Source organism: Lepidochelys olivacea (assembly GCF_965140295.1).
Source record: "Lepidochelys olivacea isolate rLepOli2 genome assembly, chromosome: 10".
NCBI lineage: Eukaryota > Metazoa > Chordata > Testudines > Cheloniidae > Lepidochelys > Lepidochelys olivacea.
In genome coordinates, this window is record NC_140420.1 from 51,312,609 (window position 1) to 51,324,772 (window position 12,164).

The following is a 12,164-nucleotide window of genomic DNA, read 5'->3' on the forward strand; positions in this document are numbered from 1 at the left end:
CGCATCCTCACGCCTTCCCCCCAGCCTCCTGCATGCTGTGAAACAGCTGACTGCGGTGGGTGGGAGGTGTAGAGATAGAGGGGGAGGCGCTGATCCATGGGGCCTGCCAACGGGCGAGAGGCGGTAAGGGGGAGCTGATAGGGGGGCTGCCGGTGGGTGCTCAGCAGCCACCATTTTTTCCTGTGGGTGCTCCAGCCCTGGAGAACCCACAAAGTCAATGCCTATGGGGCAGCAGCACAAGCAGAAACAGTGCAAGCTTCCCCTCATGGATCTCCCAGTGTTCCTCAAGCCTGACTGGGAAGGGCCATCTTTAGGAGTGAAATGGGGAAATGGTCTAAAATAAATAGGTGAAATTCAATAAGGACAAATGCAAAGTAGTACACTTAGGAACGAATAATCAAGTGCACAAGTACAAAATGGGAAATGATTGTCTAGAAAGAAGTATTGCAGAAAAGGATCTGGTGGCTATAGTGGATCACAAACTAAATATGAGTCAACAATGTAATACTGTTGCAAAAAAAGCAAACACCACTCTGGGATGTCTAGCAAGAATGTTGAAAGCAGGACACGAAAAGTAATTCTTCTGCTCTACTCAGCACCGATAAGGCCTCAACTGGAGTATTGTGGCCAGTTCTGGGCACCACACTGTGGGAAAGATGAGGACAAACTCAAGAAACTTCAGAGGAGAATAACAAAAATGATTAAAGGTCTAGAAAAGCTGACCTACGAGGAGAGATTGAAAAAATTGGGTTTGTTTAGTCTGGAAAAGAGAAGACAGAGGGGAGACATAACAGTCTTCAAATACATAAAAGCTTGTTATAAAGGGAAGGGTAATAAATTGTTCTCCTTAACTACTGAAGACAGGATAAAAAATAATGGGCTGAAATTGCAGCAAGGGAGATTTAGATTAAATATTAGGAAAAACTTCCTAACCATCAGGATAGTTAAGCACAGGAACAAATTACCTACAGAGGTTGTAAAATCTCTGTCATTGGAGGTTTTTAAGAACAGGTTAGACAAACACCTGTCAGAGATAGTCTAGATAATATTTAGTCCTGTCTCAGTGCAGGGGACTGGAGTAGATGATCTATTAAGGTCCCTTCCAGTCCTACATTTCTATGATTCTGTGAAGGTGTAGTTCAGTTCCTTTGTCTGTTCAGTCCATAGGCCCTCTGGTGAGGTTAATTGTGTCAACAATACCCATTGTGTATGTAAGGCAGGAATTGTAGTGCTTACAGTGCAGCAGGGGGAAAACAGACTGCCACCAATTCATTATATTCCTTGCAGTTCATTTGCTCTAAATAGGTTGTTAAAGGTAGTGATATCTCTAACAACACATGTGTATTATACAGACAGAGTCATAGTTTACTAACATAACAGGACTGGCTGCTTAAATTGTATTAAAATAATATTTAACATCTTGACAGGTTTCAGAGTAGCAGCCGTGTTAGTCTGTATTCGCAAAAAGAAAAGGAGTACTTGTGGCATCTTAGAGACGAACAAATTTATTTGAGCATAACTTTTCGTGAGCTACAGCTCACTTCATCAGATGCATTCAGGTATTTTCCACTGAATGCATCCGATGAAGTGAGCTGTAGCTCACGAAAGCTTATGCTCAGATAAATTTGTTAGTCTCTAAGGTGCCATAAGTACTCCTTTTCTATTAACATCTTGTTATTTATGTGAACAGATAACCTGGACAGCAGCACACGCCAGCAGAGCTGGGGATATGCAACCAGCAGAAATCCAACAGGAGATTATAGTCAGTTACCTCCCGCTCAGCCACATAGCTGCTCAGATATATGACCTCTGGACTGGAATCAAGTGGGGAGAGCAAGTTTACTTCGCTGAGCCAGATGCTTTAAAGGTACCTGTAGTACTTTACATATACATTTAAGGTAATTTTTTCACCAGCAGAAGCACTAAGTAGAGCATTTGGTTTTAAGGAGATGCAGGCGATAATTGCAAGTTTTGTGTAACCATTCTGGAAAAGTGAATTGAATGGGAGATGTAGAGCCAATACTCCAGTGACCTAAGGCCCCATTTTACCCTAACCCAGAGCCATGCCTAGAACTGTGTTCCGTCAGCTCCAAAACCACAGGCCTCTATCACTTTAGCTAAAGAGCTCCTGTAACTGATAGCAATAGTGGATCTCTTACCCTCTCTGTACACAAAGTTAGTTCATTACATTATAAAATGAAAAAATAATATAGCCAGAACCCAAGCTCTTTTTAAGGCAGCAGCTTGAGGATTCCCCTGGCACAGGAGGGAGTGTAAGCAATGTTCCAGGTAGGCAGGATCAGGGGGGACAGAAAGGAGGAGTAAAGCCACCTGTGCGCTCCCCCAGCACATACACAGTTGTGTCAAGCACTGTTCTAGCTCACCTGGAGATCTAGCTGAAATAATAGGCTCTGACTTCAATGATATTATACATATAAGTGCTGCAAGACGTAGTTCATTAGGAAGAAAAAACCCTCCATAACACCAATCCTGACTTTCGCAATATATTCTCTTATTTTAACAGGGCAGCTTGGTCAATACACTGAAAGAAGCACAGCCAACATCTCATATGGGAGTTCCACGAGTATGGGAGAAAATCATGGAGAAATTAAAGGACACGTCTGCTCAGTCGGGATTTATGAAAAAGAAAGTGTTATCATGGGCCATGTCCATTAGCTTAGAGAGGAACCTAAGCTGCTCAGGAAGGTACACTTAGTAACAAATACTACTTTAGCTATGCCCAAAGAATCCTATCTGCCCTCAATTATCCCCAAGTAGCCCCACTGACTTCATGGGGATTGCCTTTCTGTTCTCACTAGCACAGATATTTTACCTGGTAATTGGCATTCAGCACTGTAGTTTTATATTTTGGTAGAAATCAGTGGGGGGAAGAGATGTTCAGCAGCATCTCGTAAAACTGATCTCGGGTTCTGCTGGGGTATCTAGTTTTGACTGGATTTTTAAAGATAGATGGATTTCTGCCCTGGGCTTTACTATAGTTTTCCACTGGAGATTTTCTCCACCTTTGTTGCAGGCTTTGGCATCCATTCCAAGTGTATCAATGCATTTTTATCTGATTTCCCAAGGTCATTAAACTCATTGCCAGGTGATGTTGTGAAGGCCAAAACTATAATGCAATTAAAAAAAAATTAGATAAGTTCATGGAGGATAAGTCCATCAATGGTCATTGGCCAAAATGGTCAGGGATGCAACACTATGCTCTGGGTGTCCCTAGCGTTTGTTTGCCAGAAGCTGGGAGTGGATGACAAGCGATGAATCACTTGATGATGGCCTGTTCTGTTCATTGCCTCTGGAAGACAGGATACCGGGCTTGGTGGAATCATAGCAGATTAGGGTTGGAAGAGAGCTCAGGAGGTCATCTAGCCCAAGCCCCTGCTCAAAGCAGGACCAACCCCAACTAAATTATTCTAGCCAGGGCTTTGGCAAGCCGAGCCTTAAAAACCTCTAAGGATGGAGATTCCACCACCTCCCTCGGTAACCCATTCCAGTGCTTCACCACCCTCCTAGTGAAATAGTTTTTCCTAATATCCAACCTAGACCTCCCCCACTGCAACTTGAGACCATTGTTCCTTGTTTTGTCATCTGCCACCACTGAGAAAAGCCAAGCTCCATCCTCTTGGAACCCCTTTCAGGTAGTTGAAGGTTGCTATCAAATCCCTCCTCACTCTTCTCTTCTGCAGACTAACTAACCCCAGTTCCCTCAGCCTCTCCTCATAAGTCATGTGCCCCAGCCCCCTAATCATTTTCGTTGCCTTCCGCTGGACTCTCTCCAATTTGTCCATATCCTTTCTGTAGTGGGAGGTCCAAAACTGGATGCAATATACCAGATGTGGCCTCACCAGTGTTGAATAGACAGGAATAATTACTTCCCTTGATCTGCTGGCAATGCTCCTACTAATGCAGCCCAATATGCCATTAGCCTTCTTGGCAACAAGGGCACAGTGTTGTCTACTGTAATCCCCAAGTCCTTTTCTGCTGCTTAGCCAGTCGGTCTCCACTCTGTAGCACTGCATAGGATTCTTCCGTCCTAAGTGCAGGACTCTGCACTTGTCCTTGTTGAACCTCATCAGATTTCTTTTGGCCTACCCTCCAGCGTATCTACCTCTCCCCCCCAGCTTAGTCATCCACAAACTTGCTGAGGGTGCACTCCATCCCATCATCTAGATCATTAATGAAGATGTTAAACAAAACCGGCCCCGGGACCACTGGGGCACTCCGCTTGATACCAGTTGCCAACTAGACATCGAGCCATTGATCACCACCCACTGAGCCTGATGATCTAGCCAGCTTTCTATCCACCTTATAGTCCGTTCATCTAATCCGTACTTTTTTAACTTGTTGGCAAGAATATTGTGGGAGACCGTATCAAAAGCTTTGCTAAAGTCAAGATATGTCACATCCATCACTTTCCCCATATCCACAGAGCCAGTTATCTCGTCATAGAAGGCAGTCAGGTTGGCAGGGCCAGCTCCAGGCACCAGGCACCAGCTTTCCAAACCGGCGCTTGGGGCGGCAATGAGAATGGGGCAGCAGTCCGTTTCCCGCGGCGGCTTTTGTGCGGCAGCTCCGCTGCTTTCCTGGGGGCGGTGGCAATTTGGTGGCAACTGCTTGGGGCGGCAAAATTGGTAAAGCTGCCCCTGAGGTTGGTGAGGCATGACAAGATAATAGCCAATGGCTCTGCAATCGCATCAGCCAACTCCCTCAGATGCATTAGATCTGGCCCCATGGACTTGTGCATGTTCAGCTTTTCTAAATAGTCCTTAACCTGTTCTTTCACCACTGAGGGCTGCTCACCTCCTCCCCATACTGTGCTGCCCAGTTCAGCAGTCTGGGAGCTGACCTTGTCTGTGAAGACTGAGGCAAAAAAAGCATTGAGTACTTCAGCTTTTTCCACATCATCTGTCACTAGTTTGCTTCCCCCATTCAGTAAGGGTCCCACACTTTCCCTGACCTTCTTCTTGTTGCTAACTCACCTGTAGAAACCCTTCTTGTTATGCTTCACATCCCTTGCTAGCTGCAACTCCAATTGTGGTTTGGCCTTCCTGATTATACCCCTGCATGCTCGAGCAATATTTTTATACTCCTCCCTAGTGATCTGTTCAAGTTTCCACTTCTTGTAAGCTTCCTTTTTGTGTTTTAGCTCACCGAAGATTTCTCTGTTAAGCCAAGCTGGTCGCCTGCTATATTTACTATTCTTTCTGCACATCGGGATAGTTTGTTCTTGCGCTCTCAATAAGGCTTCTTTAAAATACAGCCAGCTCTCCTAGACTCCTTTCCCCCTCATATTAGCCTCCCAGGGGATCCTGCCCATCAGTTCCCTGAAGGAGTCAAAGTCATCTTTTGGCTTAAGTCTGACCCAATATGGCTGTTCCTAGGTTCTTATGTTATCTACAGCGCCCTCAGGATTAATCACTCCATTCCCTCACCAAAAAGAAACAGTTTTATAGAGGCCTGTGGCATGATAGCACTTGACTATGAATTTATGTACAGCAGGGGAGAAGATCCTATAGCGTATGTCTACACAATAAAGAAAAATTCGCAGCTGGCCCAGGCCAGCCAACTCAGGCTCATGGGGCTCAGCTGTGGGACTGTTTCATTGCTGTGTAGACTTCGGAGCTCAGGCTAGGGCCTAGGCTCTAAGACACTATGGGGTGGGAAGGTCCCAGAGCTCAGGCTCCAGCCGGAGCCTGGAAGTCTACACAGCAATGAAACAGCCTCTCAGCCCAAGCCCCACAAGGCCAAGTTGGCTGTCATGGGCCAGCCGTGGGTTTTTCTTTGCTGTGTACACATACCCATAGAGATTCCAAAAAACATTGCATGTCTGTACTGATTTACTTGTATGACTTTTCAGTTTCCCAGATAGGTTTATCAAATTGCCCAGACAATGAGGCTCTTGTTATCATAATGATTGTAGATTTTGGTGGAACTAGCTCATATTTAAGTGATAAAGAATCAAGGAATAGTGAAAATAGTGATCTCCACAATGCATTTCACCAATCCTTCATGAGCCTGCAAAACTGGGGCATCCCTGGTATTTGGAGTTAGTATTCAGGGAAGGTTTCAGAGTAACAGCCTGTATTTGCAAAAAGAAAAGGAGTACTTGTGGCACCTTAGAGACTAACCAATTTATTTGAGCATAAGCTTTCGTGAGCTACAGCTCACTTCATCGGATATCCGATGAAGTGAGCTGTAGCTCACGAAAGCTTATGCTCAAATAAATTGGTTAGTCTCTAAGGTGCCACAAGTACTCCTTTTCTTTATTCAGGGAAGGACATTCTGTAAACGATACAAATGGGAAATAATGTGCCTAGACATCCAAACCCGAATGATGAATGTGTAATTGAAACACAAAGTTGGTTTGTTTTGGAAATTATTTACATTTCCTCTGAATTCCCCTGTCTTTCTCTGTGTTTTTTCCACTCAGCAGTGATTTAAAGCCCTTTCGAACAAGATTAGCAGACTACTTAGTACATGCAAAAATCCGCAGTGCTCTGGGATTTTCCCACTGTCAGAAGCATTTCTCTGGTGCTGCTCCTGTCACTACAGAAACTCTGGATTTCTTCTTGAGTCTGAACATCCCCTTGTACCAGGCATATGGGATGAGCGAGACTACAGGCCCGCACTGCATGTCTGGGCCATATGTTTACAGACGTCACAGGTAATTTTACAGAACCTTTTACATGCAGGAACCAAACAATCCTGCCAACGTGAGAATGCCCATGATGTCTCCTGTTCCCACTGTTTTTCTTTCCCACTCCCTCTTTCACCTTCTTGTTTTTATGGCAGTTTCTGGGTAATTAAGTCGTGATACAGAATTTCACATTATTCTGTGAATTTGCCAAGTCTTTATCTTTGTCTTCACTTTGACTGTGCTCTATCCCACTGTCCCAAGTTGCCTCCCGCATCTACTTAGGTGGCAAAAGCCCTTATTGCACTGGACCCAGCTGCTAAAACTTCTACTTTCACCCATGTCAATTTCTACCACATATTTATGCATTTTTACTACAAAAATCTGCAACAAATTGAAAACAGAAAATTGGGAAAAGACAGAATGAATTGAATATCAAATATATATATTTGATATATATATATATATTTAATTCAATAAAATGCTCTATTTTTAATGTATGAAAAGCTGCTACTGTATTTTCAGGTTGCTTTGCTGTAAAATTTAGATTCATGTCCCTTGAGACTTGAACTTGAGAGGCGGTGTTGTCTAGTGGATACAGTGCTGGACTGAGACTTGGGAGATGTAGGTTCTCTTTGTTCTTTCCTTTAACTTCCCCATCTTCAAGGCTCTGTGTTCCAGCTCAAGACAGTCTTCATGCCAGAAGCTGAGCATCTTGCTTCCACCACGCTTTGACCCACGGTGTCAGTCAAACCCGGTCTCTTGCACACTGTGCAGAGCACAACTATTAAACCAAAGGGCTGGCCTACTTAAGAGGGAATAATGTGCAAATACGAAATTTAAAACAGAGAAGTGTTTTAATGCTCCAAAAGAAACAAAAGGTCCACTTGAGTAGCAACACAGGGCAAAATCCTCAGCTGGTATAAATGTGCAGAACTCCACTTACACTGCTGCTTTACATCAGCTGAAATTCTGGCCTGTAACTTTCTAACAACGATGGGAATGTGTTTGTTTATACCTTCTCAAGGATTTAGAGATGAGATATTATAAAGGTTGGCTCTATATTTTATCTGGCTTTTCTAGCATTCCTTATGAATCTTTTCCTTCTTGTTCCCTTGTAGCTGTGGCAAAGCAGTGCCTGGCTGCAAAGTGAAACTGGTGAATGAGGATGCAGATGGCAATGGAGAAATTTGTTTCTGGGGAAGAACTGTTTTCATGGGTTATTTAAATATGGAGGATAAAACTAAAGAAGCTATTGATGATGATGGGTGGTTGCATTCTGGAGACCTAGGAAGACAAGACAAGGACGGCTTCCTCTATGTTACTGGAAGAATTAAAGGTAAAAAGCAGTCTCCTCCCAACTTTTTAAAGTAACTATTCAGTGTTGTTCAGTCATACAACAGATAAGCACATAGGAATACCTTATTGGATCAGACTTGTGGTTCACCTGGTTGAGTGTCTCCAACTCCAAGTGCTTCAGAGGAGCCCTCACAATAAGTAGATGTGAGAGAATCTGCTCCCATGAAGGTCTCATCCTTAGAGATTGGCTTAAGCATTGCAACATGAGGTTTTATCTCCCTTCCAATATTCACTTTGTTAGCATTAACAATAATTCTGGATGTTTTGTTATCCATGTAAATGTTCAATCCCGCTTTGAATCTTGCTAAGTCCTTTGCCTTACTGACTGATCAAAATATTCAGACAATAATGTTAGACAATCACTATGTTTTGTATTAAGTCATGAATCATGGGGCTACATGCTAGAAGAGGGTGCCTAATGAAATAGGAAAACTCACTGTACTCTTACTGCCATGTGGGAACTGGACATCTGAGATGGCTGTAAGCTCCGCATTTCCAGACCATTTGAACAATATCCTCTTAGTTTTTGAAGGTAGAAGGATAAGTTAAAACAAAGAGGAATATTTGGGTCTGGTGACAGTATTTTGCTTGAAATGTTGTCCAGGGAAGGTTTTGGTAATTTGTTTGCCTGGAAGCTCACTTCCAAGATACATACTCAGAAGGGTGATATTTTGTCACAGTTCAGATGCTTCCTAAACTACCTTGTGTAATGAGTAACTGTAAGCCCTGAAAACAAGATGAATCATGAGGGAAGTAGCTGCACTTGCTGGTGAATTTGTAACAGGATAACATTACCATGTGCAGTCAATCCTAGTGGGCTTTATTAGACAGTAAAATTAGCCTGCACTGAATGTGATCATTTTGGCCTCCCTTAATTCTCTGTCTTTCCCTTTTCTGGTTACTTTTCCTTTCCTCCCATGTTATTCTTTAACAAAGTGGCCCAGTTCGATTATGTTAATGTTTGCATTGCACTTATACCTTCAGTGATGGGAGTGCCATTTTTTAAAAGAATAAATACTGTAAATGAAAGATAAATTAAGGCTAAGTGAGCCAGTTTGGATAAAATAAATACTGCCTGAATTTCCAGGCAAACTTCAAGTCCAAGTCTAAACCATTTAAAATATATTGGAAGGTCAGATAAATCTCTGCCCTCCCCCCCGCCCCCGCATCCTTGAGCCTTGAACAGGTCTCCTCCATTTGCAGAAATCCATCTCAGCAGGTCTGGCTGGTGTCTTCAGTTCTCATGAGTTCTGGCAGGACTTTCAATGCATCAAGGATGGGAGGGACAAATGATGATGTTTTGTGATATCTCTGACCCAGAGTAGCTCTTAAGATTTGAATAGTCACATGTCAGAGATAGCTAGATAAGAGAACCCCCTTAATGGAACCTCATTGCGGGTGGGGCAGCAGCAGTTATAAAATTACAGGGGCTCTGGTGGGTTTGGAAAAGTTGAGGAGGAAGAAATCTTTAAGGTTTAGACCAACATCTGATTTGTGGAGGGGTGACCATATATTTAAGATATGATAAAGCATAGTGTAGTCTCTCATCCTAGAAATATAAATTGTACTTCATAAAATAATTCTGTACACACATCATATTATCCAGGAAAATAATTGTGGAGTATTGACTGTGCCAATTTATGTGGATTTAGCTGACTGGCTATTGTATATAAAACACACATGGGCCTATTATATACTTTCCCTGCCCTATAGCCTCCAAAGCTGTTACTGAACACTAGTGAAATTAGGACCCAAACCTGTGAGTAACTATTTCCCCTGAGTTCCCTCAAGTGCCACTGAATTGAGTAAAGAAAAGGAGTACTTGTGGCACCTTAGAGACTAACCAATTTATTTGAGCTTAAGCTTTCGTGAGCTACAGCTCACTTCATCGGATGCTGTAGCTCACGAAAGCTTATGCTCAAATAAATTGGTTAGTCTCTAAGGTGCCACAAGTACTCCTTTTCTTTTTGCGAATACAGACTAACACGGCTGTTACTCTGAAACCTGAATTGAATAAAGCTCAGTAGCAAATGGGATCAGGTACTAAGCTACTGAATGTGCTACCTTTGTTAAGCTTTTCCCCCTTCACGTTTTTAAAAAACTGATAACTATAAAGATAACTATTTTTGTATCACTGAGACAACAGATTATCACAGTTAGGGAGTTTGAAACAAATGCTGATCCATGAAGTATAGGATATCTCAGAGGGGGTGTGTAAGGAGCAATAAGCTGGTTTAAAAGTAAACACTGAATATCAGAGGTAACCTCTTTCTCCTCTCTATTCTACTTTCTCCCTATCTCACAACTCACTGCCAAATGGTAGTTTTACCATAACACAGCACACAAGTCAGACAATCTAATGTTTCTTGTAAGAAATAAGACACGTCAGTTTTCCATAACCTTTTCTTTCCTTCTCATTTCCTCTGTTTCCTTCTTAGACTCATCTGTTTACCAGACTTAATATCTACTCAATATGCAAATTCTGATAATCTCCAAAAACATAATTCCACTGAAACAGTTAGTCAAGTTTCTATCATCTTATTGTATTCAATACCACAAATTTTGGCAAAGAACCAAATTAAAATACAGACAAGAAGCCTCTTAGTTAATACTGAATATGCTACTGTCAACTAAGAAATGGATTCAGCAAATACTTACAGGTGCTTACCTTCACGTGCAGCAGTAGTACTACTGACTTCCATGGAAGTACATAAGTAAAGTTGAGCATTTCCATAAAAGTGTTTCCAGGATCAGGTCCCTTAATGTAGGGCTTTCAGTTACAATAGTACACTGAAGTCCATTTGTCTGCACTCTTCTGTACTGAGTGCACGGTAAATAGGCCTCATGGCCTGTGATGGGATGTTAGATGGGATGGGATCTGAGTTACCCAGGAAAGAATTTTCTGTAGTATCTGGCTGGTGAATCTTGCCCATATGCTCAGGGTTTAGCTGATCGCCATATTTGGGGTCGGAAAGGAATTTTCCTCTAGGGCAGATGGGAAGAGGCCCTGGAGGTTTTTCGCCTTCCTCTGCAGCATGGGGCACGGGTCATTTGCTGGAGGATTCTCTGCTCCTTGAAGTCTTTAAACCACGAATTGAGGATTTCAATAGCTCAGACATAGGTGAGAGGTTTTTTGCAGGAGTGGGTGGGTGAGATTCTGTGGCCTGCATTGTGCAGGAGGTCAGACTAGATGATCATAATGGTCCCTTCTGACCTTAGTATCTATGAATCTATGAGTACATTATTTCTTAAAATGTTTTATGTATTTAAAATGACAATTTATTTTAGGCACAGGCAGAGGACACAAGTTTAATGCAGTGGAGCCCTCGTTGTTTGCTTATGGGATGGTGCAATGTATTGAGAATTGTAATAGTCAAAGAATTTTACTTTAATAGACAAGTATCAGAGGGGTAGCCATGTTAGTCTGTATCCACAAAAACAGTGAGGAGTCCGGTGGCACCTTAAAGACTACCAGATTTATTTGTGCATTAGCTTTCATAGGTAGAAAATCCACTTCTTCAGATGCATGGAATGAAAATTACAGAAACAGGCATAAATATATATTGGCACATAAAGAGAAGGGAGTTACCTTACAAGTGGAGAACCAATGCTGAAGGCCAATTTAGTCAAAGTGGATGTGGTCAACTCCCAATAACTGATGAGGAAGTGTCAATACCAAGAGAGGGAAAATTGCTTTTGTAGTGAGCCAACCACTCCCCATCCCTGTTCAAGCACAAATAGATGGTGTTATGTTTGCAAACGAATTGTAGCTCAGCAGTTTCTAGTTGAAGTCTGTTTTTGAAGTTTTTTTTGTTGAAGAATGGATACTTTTAAATCTGTTATTGAGAGCTCTCCTACTGGGTTTTGGATGTACCATTCCTGATGTATGATTTGTGTCCATTTATCCTTTTACGTAGAGATTGTCTGGTTTGGCCAATGTACATGGCAGAGGGGCATTGCTGGCACATGATGGCATATATTCCATTAGTAGATATGCAGGTGAATGAGCCTCTAATGGTGTGGCTGCTGTGGTTGGGTCCTCTGATGGTGTCACTAGAGTAGATATGGGGACAGAGAAGGCAACGGGGTTTGTTACAGGGATTGGTTCCTGGGTTAGTGTTTCTGTGGTGTGGTGTGTAGTTGCTGGTGAACAATA

The 12,164-nt window shown here is 42.5% G+C and overlaps 1 protein-coding gene across 4 annotated transcripts in view; it reads left to right on the top strand.

Annotated features, from left to right (window-relative positions):
- ACSBG1 (acyl-CoA synthetase bubblegum family member 1) overlaps positions 1 to 12,164 on the top strand; it is a 66,936-nt gene that overhangs the window by 45,110 nt on the left and 9,662 nt on the right. For 3 of the 4 annotated variants that reach the window (XM_084641335.1, XM_084641334.1, XM_084641332.1), the window contains 4 exons: positions 1,691 to 1,867; positions 2,525 to 2,706; positions 6,446 to 6,679; positions 7,771 to 7,988. In XM_084641335.1, coding sequence (XP_084497461.1) covers positions 1,691 to 1,867; positions 2,525 to 2,706; positions 6,446 to 6,679; positions 7,771 to 7,988 — 811 coding nt within the window. The remainder of the gene's footprint in view (positions 1 to 1,690; positions 1,868 to 2,524; positions 2,707 to 6,445; positions 6,680 to 7,770; positions 7,989 to 12,164) is intronic. The other variant, XM_084641333.1, reaches the window with a different exon arrangement.